The 13,068-nt window shown below is 33.8% G+C and overlaps 1 protein-coding gene across 1 annotated transcript; it reads left to right on the forward strand.

Moving 5' to 3' along the window:
* Positions 1-1,176: 1,176 nt before the first annotated feature.
* On the forward strand, positions 1,177-5,981 carry LOC132170697 (uncharacterized). Its single transcript, XM_059581776.1, has 10 exons — positions 1,177-1,409; positions 2,025-2,189; positions 2,446-2,626; positions 2,995-3,051; positions 3,134-3,204; positions 3,679-3,757; positions 3,875-3,934; positions 4,460-4,563; positions 4,658-4,718; positions 5,432-5,981. The coding sequence occupies exons 1-10, from the start codon at positions 1,276-1,278 to the stop codon at positions 5,816-5,818; spliced, it is 1,299 nt and encodes a 432-aa protein (XP_059437759.1). The 5' UTR covers positions 1,177-1,275; the 3' UTR covers positions 5,819-5,981.
* The last annotated feature ends 7,087 nt before the right edge of the window (positions 5,982-13,068 follow it).

Genomic DNA, 13,068 nt, shown 5'->3' on the forward strand with positions numbered 1-13,068 from the left:
AATACTAAGACGTGTGCAGAATCTGAATTTGAATCCGATCCGAAATCTTATCCAATCTGAACTTTAATCTGATTTAACCTTTTCTTGGATTTGGTTAGACTTAACCACATCATCTAGGTCTTCTCAAAGTATGCTTCCTTCCAAACTTTGCATTTTTCCTTTAAAGCTGTAGTTTTTCTTCAATGACCTACAAAATACTAAAAACACAAAACTAACACAAAATATTAAATAATGACACAGCTAAAGGATTAACTAATGTAAATAAAGGGGTCCAAATATGCAATATTTGACACTTATCAATGTACAACATTCGGCGCTTATTAATGGCTTAGCCATTTATCACTTTATCTAAAATAGATAAGCAAAACACTAAAAAACTCTTTACGTCGGATTATGCATCTCAAATGCAAAATACATTTTTGTTGCATTTGTGAATAGTGCACTGCAACATGTAGTGGGTACTGTTCACACATTCATCTCATTAATATACTATTTCTCTCTCCACATCTCTTTTTTTCCAAAATTTTCTCCTACTATTTCTATCTCCACATTTCTTTTTTCCCAAAAGTTGAAAAATAGGATATTTAGGAAAAATACAATCATTATAAAAATAAAATAAAATAAAATGATATAGATCAGAATAAATAAATAAATAAATAAACAATCAGACGCATGGTGTCTTTTAAAACTCATTAGTTAAAATAGATAAAGTGGGTTTTGATTAGCTATTTTGCATAAAATATATATAAACCAATGTGAATGATAAAATGGGTGTAAAAGTCAAATTTATTCAAAAATAAAAAGAGAAGTGCTACAAACATTTATTCAAATAAAAATATAAAATAAAGGACATAAATTTCCTCTAAATCGGTGTAGAGGAAATATCATCCAATCCATTTAAAATAGTACCAAGTGTTTATAAACATTTAAAATGCACATTAAATTCTTAAGGCCATTAATAGCAGTTTACTAACTTAGACTAATGTTTTAAATGTTTATAGACAGTTGACACTATTTTAAATGAGTTAGATGATATTTTCTTCCGACTTATTTAGAAAAAATTTATGTCATAAAATAAATATTAAAAAGATGATGGCCATTCGGATTCTCTTCACAATAATAATAATAATAGCCCACAACCCCTAATTAGATGGATTCCCGAAGCCCAAACGTTCAAAACCCATTTTATGTTTTATTTTCTTTCGGGTCCCGAACCACAAAACCCTGTAAACTCAAAAACAGCGAGGCGCTAAACCTCAAAAAACCCTAGCGGGAATGGAGGACATTCCGATGGAAGAGGGAGAAACCAACAAAGATATCGAGGTAGCTCCGGCACTTATCGCCGTTCACCCGGCCCAGGAATCCGTCGCTGTCGCCGTCGGGTCGGAACTCCGCGTCTTCGACATTCAGTAAGCTTCCATTAACTTTTGCTTTTTCTCTTAGTCTGATTCAATTTTTCGTTGTTGATTCGGATCTGTAAATGATTTCGACCCGAATTAAATGCATTGCATGTTGGAAGTTTGCAAATTTATAAAAGTTTAAGATGCTGTTGTTTGATCGAACGTGTTAAGCTCTGTTTGGTTGCTGAGACAGTTTATTTTATTTTATTTTATAAGTAATCGCCCCAGCGGGAGGAAAAGTGGAGATTTTAACTAGTTGAATTGAGTTTATCATTTCTCGGGATTTAATTTAAATGTTGAAAATGTTAATACTCAAGTTCAGTTTTCTTTTTGTTTCTCAAAATAAAAACTCTTTTCAATCTTCCCAGCAACCTTATGATGCACTTAAAGATTGGATTTAAATCAAGTGTCCATTATTTTATGATTATCCAAAAAAAAAAAAGTGCCAATTTCTCCCTAAACTTTCATTGCTCAAGTTTTAAAGGTATATAGTGCAATTAAGATAATTTGATGGTCATGTTTGCAGATGTGTGAGTTCAATATTTTGCAAAAGCTTTCAACGAGAGTAAGAATGTAACTTGGGTAACAAAATTTAACTTTTTTATTTTTATTTTTTTCTTACAGTGGAGGTAGTGCAGTTTCTTTAGTGGACGATTCATGTGGGCCATCTCATAAGGATTCAATAAGAGCTATTCGTTATGGTGCAAAGGGGAAGCTCTTTGTATCTGCAGGTGATGATAAACTTGTCAAGATATGGTCCACGGAGTCTTGGCGCTGCATTTGTACTGTGTAGGTTCTTCAAGCCCATGAGGCTTTATCTATAGTAAAAATTTAAGCTTACTTGATAGAGGAGATTTTGACAGTTTTTAAGCTTTCATAGAGTTTATTGAATGCTATGTGTCACACAGGCAATTTGTGCAATATATATCATTCAATGCTGTTTCCCGCTGTCCTCATCTGTGCCATATGTATCATGTAACCATGAGTTAATCTATAGCATTGAACCTGCCCCATGTCATATGAAGTTTTCCAACTTTTATAACAGGTCCTCCGAGAAAAGAGTAAGCGCAGTTGCACTGAGCAATGACGGGCTGTATGTCTGTTTTGCTGACAAATTTGGGGTTGTTTGGGTCGTGGACCTGGATGACTTTGATGGAAATCAAGCTTTAGTCAGTAAGAAGGCAGCACCAATGCTTTCTCACTACTGTAGCATCATCACTAGCCTGGTGAGCATTGCTATAATTGATTTTCTTTTTTGTGATTTTTTTTGTAAGTAATGAAAAAGTTATTGCTTACAGTGACCATATTTTTTCCCCCACTGCTTATTCTTCTTTTTCTAACCTTTGACAGCAGAGTAATAGATTATCAGTACATAAATTTCATGGTTTTTTTTTTTCAAACGTTCCTCATTCACTTTTTTGAGACTTTATATGATGTTACTTTCTTTTTCCCTTTGTTTTTGGATTGATTCATTTCCATCTACTTTTGCTCATGTGTTGGTGAAGTTCGTCATAGATTAGGAGTAGCTATAGCCTTTTTGTCTAACTGGTTACATGATTTTCACATATGAGCTGGCTGTGAATACTTTTTGCAGGAATTTTCACCAGATGGGAGGTTTGTCGTTAGTGCTGATCGGGATTTCAAAATTCGTGTAATCAAACTGTACTACCTTTTGAATGAGTGAAAGAACTAATTTAATTTCGCATCTCTTGACACTATTATTCTTATGATAGGTTACTGTGTTTCCTAAGAAGCCTTTGGATGGACTTCATGAGATACAAAGTTTTTGCCTTGGTCATACCGAGTGAGTGGAATTTTATTGTCACGACTGTTACCAAACAAAGAATGCAGATTGTAATTGGAGTTCTAGGCAAAAGATTTATTCTGTTTTCTTATTCAAATTTCTTCTGGATTTACTGATGATTCATGTTCTCAATACCTTTAAGCATTTTTTTTTTGGGTTATGCTAAGTGTTCTTCTAGTGTTCTCCTGGTGTCTTCTCAACTGTGATGTGACTTTTAAAATTATCGTTGAATTTGAGATTATCATTATTGACTTTTAATCTATTGGTGATTTTAAAAGCCACATCACAATTAGGAGGACACCAAAAGAACACCTAATATTTCCCCGCATTTATGTTGAAACATTTTTGCCACTTATAGGTGGGAATGTAACCCTTTTTGAATCTTGATTGCATAAGTCCTTTATCTTTCTTCATGTGCAAGTACTCTTCTAGCTGCTAAACATTCATTTCTCAAACTTTCATGACTATTGTCAGATTTGTGTCCTGCCTTGCTTTTGTTTATACCTCAGAGTACCCCCAGGGGTTTCTCGTCTCTGGAAGTGGTGATTCAACAGTATGTGATCTTAACAACTTTGCATGATATAAATAATTTGCTTTAAGGTGCTGTTTTGGACGAAACATACTTATCAAAAAGTTTTGGACTAAACGTAGATCCATGTTGATTTTGCAGGTTCGATTATGGGATATTTCCTCTGGATCTCTCCTTGATACTTGTAAAGTTGAATCAAAGGTATTCCACTTGTTCTAAGTATCCCTGAGGTTCCAACTGACCTCTTTATTATTCTGAAATATCACTTGCTTTTATTGGAGGGTTGATGTACATAAGTCATATGATTTTTTAAGTAATCGACTTTTATTAAAAGGAAAAGGGTGCAACTCATGTACACAGAAAGCATATAAGAGAGATACCTTAACAGAAAAAGATAAATGATAAAAAGAAGAGTCATTAAAGCTAGTAATATGAAGGCAAACAAAGGCGGCTGTCCAGTGGTATAGGATTTTGAAGTTATGTGAAATTTGTGTTCAGATATTACCATGCTTATTTGTATCTTCAATATTTCCTTGTTAGGGTTCAAATTCCCAAATTACAACTATAAATAAAGTCCTATTTCAAAATCCCCCATTAAGAATCCCCCATTAAGAATACAGCATGGCATAAAAAATAACAGTTGGTGAGATTATTAAAACTCGGAGGTGGAATTTCCCCCATTAGCCTGTCTGTTTACTTACTTTCAATTTCACTTGCTTCCTGAAGGCAGGGCTTTTAGAGTCTAACGGGAGAGGAGAGGAGTGTAATTCTCCTGTTACCAATCTGTGTACCATCCCAGATGGTACACTAATTGCAGTGGCCATTCAAAGGCAAGTCACCAAGCCTTTCTTACAGTATTATATCTTCATGAAGCATTCTGTTTTGATTTGATGTCTCAGTACTTGTTACTGTTTTTGATTGTAGCTTGCAAGGAATAGTGTTGTTGAGCTGTGACCTTTCTGCTCGAACTCTTTCGATTGCAAAGGTAAGGACCTCAACCTCTTGGCAATATTAACACTTGTATTGTGCAACTCTCCAGAAGAACAGACTGCCCTGTGATCAGGCACTTTCAGATACATTAATTTAGGGATAAATACACATCCCCCTCAAACTACATCGTATTGTCAATGTCATCCCAAACTATAGATTGTGTCAATATCCCTCTAAAATACCAAAAAAGTGTCAATGTCCCCCAATGGCAAAAATATCATTAAAATATTTTTATTTATTTTTTAAACAAAAGAGGAGGTTCCAGATATGACGGAAGGGGGTATCTCCAGGTTTTCGAAGAAAAGGAATCTGTTCCTTGCTTGGCCTGTTGTTTTGGTTGTTGATTGTGTCTAGGCAATGACAGGAACTATCAGCTTTAAAACGTAGTGTGGTACTGTCATTCTGTTTCCTCTCTAAATGAAAATTCTGATATGATTTGTGATGGAAGTTCTGCCGTCAAAATGGTATTATTTGTGTAATTGTTCTATACTGTTCCGCCTATTGGCAATCTTTTTGTTTTCACCTGTCAATTTTAGGACTAGATTCCATCCATCTGTTATGTTAGTTAGCATAATGGATATTTCTTGACTCATGTTGATAATTGTCTTCACTTAGTTTTTATAAACTTGTGATTGTCTCAGATAAATATATGATGAATCATACAAAAGTTGTTGATTTTTCTATTTCCAACCTGTTTGATTCTTCCAGGTGGTCTCAATCAAGGGAGAGGCCTTCATTCCTACAAGCCTAAGCACTAGCTCTTCAGGATTATTGTGGATGGTGGCTGGTGTCTCTAACTTGCGTGGTTGTGATCACCCTTCTTTGGCCCGTGTGAGGGTTATCTCAGGGTTTAGGGAAAGCAGTGCCTGTTCTCCAGAGCATGAACAGACTGTCTTGGGTGATAATGAGATTCCCGGCGGCGACAAACTGCTCGAGAAGTTGCAGGGAAGTTTGTCAGTTGACGAAAAGGTATTCCTGGCTGCTGCTGAAGCAGTGAAAACAGCAATGAGCAATTTGTTAGTTAAAAAACAATACTCTGCAGAGAAACGAGATCTTCGAAAGAGAACCAGAAATGATAGAAAAATCAAACAGTGATGAGTTTCTTGCAGCTCTTCTAAAACTGATTTTTTTTTTGTGTTTTTCTTAGAGCAACCGAAATACTAATTATTTGTAGTGATCTTAGGTTCTTGTAATACTAATTATTTGTGCTTGTATCAACATAAAAAGGCAGGGGATATATAGTTGTGATATTTATTTAGGAGGAATGCAGCCTAAACCCCAAACGGAAATGGGTGCAGGCAGGCCTCGCCGTTTTCTGGCTTCCAAACACTAACTAGAAAATGTAAAATTTGTGTTTCTTTCATAATCCTGCATTCTCTTAGGAAGCAAAAGAGAGCAGAATTTAATTAAGTTATCAACCATCTAGAATTTAATGCAAAGAATGTAGTTAACTTGAGGGTAAAATGGTAATTTTATTTTGGCTATAAGTAACCCGTCCTTTCAGTTCTTTTAAACTCGAAATGAATTAGAGAGTATGGTGGTCCAGGTTAAAGGGGCTTTCGAGAACATGGCTAAAAGAGTTTTGCTACGTGTCTTGTGCATATGTGGTCTATTTCTTTTATAAATTTAATAGTTAATTTGTAAAAAAATAATATATAGATATAAAACAAAAAAAATTTAAAAAATTCATTAATTTACAAAAGAGATAAATGGCTGTGGATAAAGAAATGTAAAAAATAAAAATAAAGAATAAAGAATAATAATAATAATAATAATAATAATAAGGAGAAACTTTACTAAGTTCCCGAAGTTTCAGCCAATTTAATAAGTATCTTCTAAATTTTTAAAACTTTTACTTAGGCTCTTTAAACTTTGGTTTGCTCTAAACTTCGGTATGGGATGGCCTAAATGAGAATTTTGGTAGTTTAAGAGGTGCTTGTCAAATTGATTAAAAATTAGGAGAGGACTTACTGAAATTTCTCCCATTAATAATAATAATAAATATCTCTTCTGGAAAAACGATTGGAAAATAAATAACAGTGCAAAGGTGTTGGTTAGTCACATCAAGTAAATGTTTTGGTTGAGATTTGGTGCAGGGCTGTGTTACACAACTTACACTGTTGAGAACCACGCGTGTTGCCTTTTGACTTTGAGTTTTATTATGCCTGTTTTCCTGTGTTCCTGACAAATTGCTTGGACAAAAAACTGCAACAAATTCAATACTTGTTTTTTCTTCATATATATATATATATATATATATGAGAGAGGATAAACAGCACGCCAGACATGTATAAACAGTCATGTACGTCCGACTAAATTTTTTTTAAATTTTTTTTTTTAATATTAAAAAAAAAAAAATTAGTCGGGTTCATGCACGTCCGGCGTGCTGTCAATCATTATATATATATCTTGAGATTCTTTTTGACTTGTTGACTCGTTCCAATATGTTAAGAGTATGCTATAATGATTGAAATTTTTGGTGATAAATGAGGATTTGTTTTTTTATTTTTTTTTATAACAATGCTTCTTTTTTATTTATTTCATAAAAAATAGAGCATGTTACTTTAACAAAACAATATCATAGATATAATGAGAAATTTCTTCTATTCAAATTTGATTTATGTTTTGTTTAACTCTTTCAGTGTCACCGTTCTAATTAGTTTCCAGATCTGCAGCAACATATTCTGCTGAATCACGTTTCTGGCTATTGCCCAGTCCATCACAACTTTCTTAACTAGACAGTCATTTCTTGGCTTTTTCATCTCCGCTACAAGTGCATTCTCAAACGAAGTTTCCTTTGCTGGCTCTACCATTAGTGACAATTCTTTCATATGCCTAATAATTCATCCGCCATCGATCAATTATTTACTTCCATAAAATAATCAAAGAGAAAACAAAAGACAGACCAGAGATCTAAGATCGTTACTCTTAAGGTTTTGTATAAACAAATCCTTAGAAAAACGACTAAAGGAAATTGAAACAGAAAAAACTTTACCACGTATATCGCTGCTAAAAGCAAATCTAGAAAGAAAATAAACAGAAATTGTACTAGAACTTGAGCATCAACAAATTCATCACTGTATTATTCAGAAAAAATGAAGAGTTGGGAAGAAAGGGAAGATAGGAATAAGGTGTTTTGAGAGATAGGAATAAGGTCATTTTGGGTTATTGTTGATCGCCAGAGTATGGTACACAATCATATTAATTCAATAAGAGCACAACGTAGCTCTATCCAACTCTTATAAGCATTTAACACCAAACTACACATTAATCATTTGTCTCCATTTTCTATTTCTTATGCTTTTCTATTTAATTTTTCATTTGTTTATGAAATTATTGACAATATGGTGCATTGGATATCTGTGGTCGTTTAGCATGCAATTTTCAACCACATACAGTAAGAATGGCCTAAAGACATAAGCAAAAAACTGTGCTCGTACAAATTGTTGAAAAATATTTCAAAGATATTACTCTTAGTTGGGACGAAACTACTTTCCAAGAACCTACTCTAACTACTCCTTTTGCAAACAACCAATGACTTAAAGGTGTACAATTAAAGCACCAAAATTCGAACCCACAAAAAAACAAAACAAAACAAAACAAAAACACCAAAATTCGTATGTTGTCCCATATAATCCCATTTTAACCCTACCCTGAAAATCTTGAGATTTAGGGATCATCCTATAGAGATTCATCCTAAGATTAAGAAAAATGTATATGGGAATGCCTGCCACTATTCTCCAACTGTTTCTGCTATTTGGGTTTACTTTAGTAGTATCAAATTTACTAAATTTATGTTAAATCATTATTTATTCTAAAAGTTAAAGCTTATAGAAAATAGTAGATAATAAATTTAATAAAATATTTTAACACTCCTCTCATTTGTGGGATCATATTTCACTTTAATAAGTGAGGTCAACACGTAAAATATTTAATTGAAATAAGGTAAATTGTGAAGTTAGGGTTTAACTCAGGACCTTTAGGCGTTGATATTATTATGTTAAGATTTTAGAATAAATAGTGATTGAATATGGTCTTAGAGCAAAGGTCATGAGTTCGAACATTATCTTTGTCATTCATCATTCATTTATTAAGGAATAGTTTGAGCCCACACGTGAAAATGAGTATTAAAATATATATTAAATTATTAAATTCACCCATTTTTATCCGCTTAAACTTTTAGAATGCCCGATAATTTATCAACTTAACCATCTTTTCTTAAATCACCGTTTGTCCTAAAAATTTAAGCTGATACAAAGAGATGAATTTATATAATCAGTACTTTAATAGACCCTCTCACATGTAGGCTCAAACTCTCTTTTAAAGGGTGAAGTCCTAACACATTGAATATTTGATTTAATAGGGTGAATTGATAGAGTCAAGGTTTGAACTCAGAACCTTTGACTCTAATACTGTTTTAAACCATCGTTTATCCTAAAAGTTTAAGATTATAAAAATAGATGCATTGAATTATTTAATCAATATGTTAACATCTTTCACATTATTTCAGTGCTTTTACTCCAAGTTCAAACCTTTATACATCAATCTGAAAACTAGTCTACAAGATTAACTTGTTAGAGTGGTCAAAAGAGATGATGATTCAAATGGAGTATTTGGGCCTCCAATTCCATTAATCATTTCCCCTTTTTATCCACTTTTCTTGTCGCTGCAACAATTGGGAGAGATTGATTTGGACAACAAATGGGACAATTTCTAGAGAGTTGAAAACAAACATACTCGTCATTTTCATCCTAATCAGTGCCAACACCAACACCACTCAAAATGTATACGTGTAATTTCAAGGTTTTGAAGGGGTGCCAAAAAGTCAACATTTTATAAATTAAACCACTTATCTCATTGCATTTGATTTGCTGTGACTAAACTTAAATTACGTATATATATAATCTTGTTTGAATCATGAAAATGACACTTGGCACAATGATAGGGACTTCCACTTGTTTAAGGCTACGGAACAGGACATCACAAGTGCTCATCTTATCCGGCTACTAATACTTCATTGCCGTGTGGCAATCTAAAACTATGCCACCTACTTCATTTATTTATTTATATATCCATATATTTATATATTTATATAATTGATTTGGTTCAAAGATGTGTGTCCTAACTGCAAAGCAAGTGATTGAATATGTTGAAATTTCTAATAAAATATAAAATAAGAGAATAGTGAAAGTAAGAGAGAAAGAGAATACATGAATTTTTGGTTACACAATTGTATTACGTGGTTTATTTGTAGAAAAATAAAATATATAGTATGTCAATGTGAGTTAGGTTGGGAAAGATACAAACAAAGAATTATAGTAAATACCTATTAAGAAAAACATATTAGGTTAATGTGATCTATATATATATATATATATATATATAAGCATCACTTAATTAAACCCATGAGAAAGCTTGAATTTTGGATAATCAAATTCTAGAGTTTTTCTTTCTTTCTTTTTTTTTAAGCAAAAAGGATAGGAGATGGCGATCAATTTTGACTATTTTACCTGGGCGTGATAATAGTAGTATCTATTCACCGGGAACCAATGACATGAGAGGCTTAGACGGTGAAAAATTGCAAGTGCTCCTTCAAGCTCGGTTGAGTCATAACTTGACCTACCATCACCAAAGCACTAGTGGGACCCAAAGCAACTAACACTAATCAGACTAGTGTGTGCATTCCCATTGTGGGTTTCGACCCACGTCTTAGTGCTCACCCAACTACTTGAAAGTTTCATTGAGACCACTAAACTACAAACACTAATTGTTTCTTGACATTTGATTATCCATAAACAACCATGATAAATACCTATAAAAAAAAGAAAAAGCCAAAATTAATATGAAAAATATCCTAATATATCCTATATGCCACAAGAAAATGAAGGGAAGTGAGATTTAGATGGAAGAAAATGGTGGTTTAATGTGAGACAGATGTAGATAGAGCTTCGAGTACCAAATGAATGTATAAATCGAGCTAGTGTGAGATGATTGAGTTGTGTAACCACTGAAGCAAAGCATCTTTGTAAGAAGCAGAATTTCAAAGGATTCTTTTCAAAGGAGATGAGAACACTTTATGAAATTCCTGTCACGATAATGCCACCACTACTACACGTTGTGTGTTGGAGAAGATGGTAGAATATTATGGCTAAAAGTCGATTTTTCTTCATCTTTTATTTCTTTATTTATTTTTTATTTTTTATTTTTTATTTTTTATTTTTTATTTTTTATTTTTTCTTTTTGTGTACATGTGTGCATGTGTGTCGGGTTCTGCTTGTGCAGGATACAAGGAAGTTTTCTTCTACTTATCATTCTAAAACATGCATTGCCATGTTCAAAGAACCCTAAAAGCATAAACATCATAATTCAGTAAGTGAATGATGGAAGAGAGGAGAGGATAAGATTGTATAAACTGGCCATGAAATAATGTTAGTATCTATCTACATTCTAATAATGGTAGAATATTGGTTAAATAATCTATTTTATATTTGGTTTTAGGCAGAATTGATAGCTTACTACTTTGAAATTTGAACATTGGTTCATTATTTACTTTGTATTTAAGTATTTAAGTTCAGAATGAGAATATTATCATTGAATTTGTGCCGTTCTTCCTTTCCCTCTTTCCTTGTTCCTGTCCCTCTTTCCTTTGGTAGGAGTGCTTGGTGTCTTCTATGTAATATCTTCTGGACTCTGTTTCTAGCGGTTTTGTTTTAGATCTAGTTTTTCAAACTCATATCTACTCGTCTTAATCACCAGCCAAAGCGTGTATTCTCGATGATGTCTACGATGCCGTGCTCCCCCACTGCTGCTTGTATTGGGGATTTTGATTTTTTAGTTTTTAGTTTTTAGTTTTGATTTTTTTTTTTTTTTTTGTTATTTTTGTCTTGGTCTTTGGGTCGAGGGCGTGAGTTGTTTTCCTAGCCTTTTAGGCTAAGGAGGAGTAGATCGGTGCGGAGATTATCTTTTTCGGCCGGATTTCATAAATGTAATTGTACATGGGTTAATGGAAGCTGAATTCATAAATAGTACTTGATTGTAAGAATTTTCTAATTGTATCTATGATTTTGTAATTGTAACTTAAGTATTTAAGTTAAGAGTGAGAGTATTATCATTGTATGTGCGCCGTTCTTCCTTTCCCTCCTTCCTTGTTCATGTCCCTCTTTCCTCTGGTAGCATTGCTCGGTGTCTTTTATGTAGTCTCTTCCGGACTCTGTTTCTAGCGGTTTTGTTTTAGATCTAGTTTCTCAAACTCATATCTACTCGTCTTAATCACCAGCCAAAGCGTGTATTCTCGATGATGTCTACGATGCCGTGCTCCCCCACTGCTACTTCTATTGGGGATTTTGATTTTTTAGTTTTTAGTTTTGATTTTTTTTTTTGTCTTGATCTTTGGGTCGAGGGCGTGAGTTGTTTTCCTAGCCTTTTAGGCTGAGAAGGAGTAGATTGGTGTGGAGATTATCCCTTACGGCTAGGTTTCATAAATGTAATTGTACATGAGTTAATGGAAGCTGAATTCATAAATAGTACTTGATTGTAAGAATTTTCTAATTGTATCTATGATTTTGTAATCTCATAGTTATTTGCTATGATTTATCAGAGCTTTACGCTTTGTGATGTAAAAGCTTTATGTTCTTGATCTTTTATCAATGAAATCTGATAAGATTCCCGTTAAAGAAACAAAAGAGTATTACCATATTAAATTTATCATTTCTTAAAATCTAACATATACTTTTTTGTTTATACAAAATTTTGGATGGTCATACTGGCGATGGGTTATCTGCGAAACAAATTGAAAAAAAAATGACATGGTAATGTCGGCCACCGGAGGAGAACCTTTGATACTTAGTTAGCAAAACGCCTTTTGAAAGAGAAAACTAAACAAAGAGTTTGGGGAAAAGAGATCGTATTCGTACTCGGGGGTGTACTGTTATGTGAATTATTTCGATGCGTGAGACCATGGAGGAGCGGATCTGACGGACTGAAATTGTACCAGTGACGACGTCGCTAATGCGCCAGTGCGTGGGACCCACACACCGACACATGGCCAGCAAATTGATGTATAACGGCCAACGGCGGGGGGAGGGGGGAGAGAAAGGGTGGTCGGTGAGCACAGTGAGCGGTAGCGTAGATAGATGGAATTGATAAAGAAAACTAGTTCTGATTTTGAAGAAACTAGATATAGAAACCCAATCAGATCCGGTGGGATCAATGACAATGGATAGGAAAGAGAAAAGAAAAAAAAAAACAAGAAGGGGAGGGGGAGGAAAGAAGAGGGTAGTAGAGGGGAGGAGGCTCCTCCCCTCAGGAGCAATAGGTTTGTGGTGCTCTCCAACCTAGTTAAGCCA

This window comes from Corylus avellana, chromosome ca2, assembly GCF_901000735.1.
Source record: "Corylus avellana chromosome ca2, CavTom2PMs-1.0".
Lineage (NCBI taxonomy): Eukaryota > Viridiplantae > Streptophyta > Magnoliopsida > Fagales > Betulaceae > Corylus > Corylus avellana.

Excerpts from the sequence above, each read along its gene's own strand:
- LOC132170697 (XM_059581776.1), top strand. The coding sequence starts at position 1,276 with ATGGAGGACATTCCGATGGAAGAGGGAGAAACCAACAAAGATATCGAG. Across the intron at positions 1,410-2,024 it reads CTCCGCGTCTTCGACATTCA|TGGAGGTAGTGCAGTTTCTT; the intron begins GTAAGCTTCCAT and ends TTTTTCTTACAG. Across the intron at positions 3,052-3,133 it reads ATCGGGATTTCAAAATTCGT|GTTACTGTGTTTCCTAAGAA; the intron begins GTAATCAAACTG and ends TTCTTATGATAG.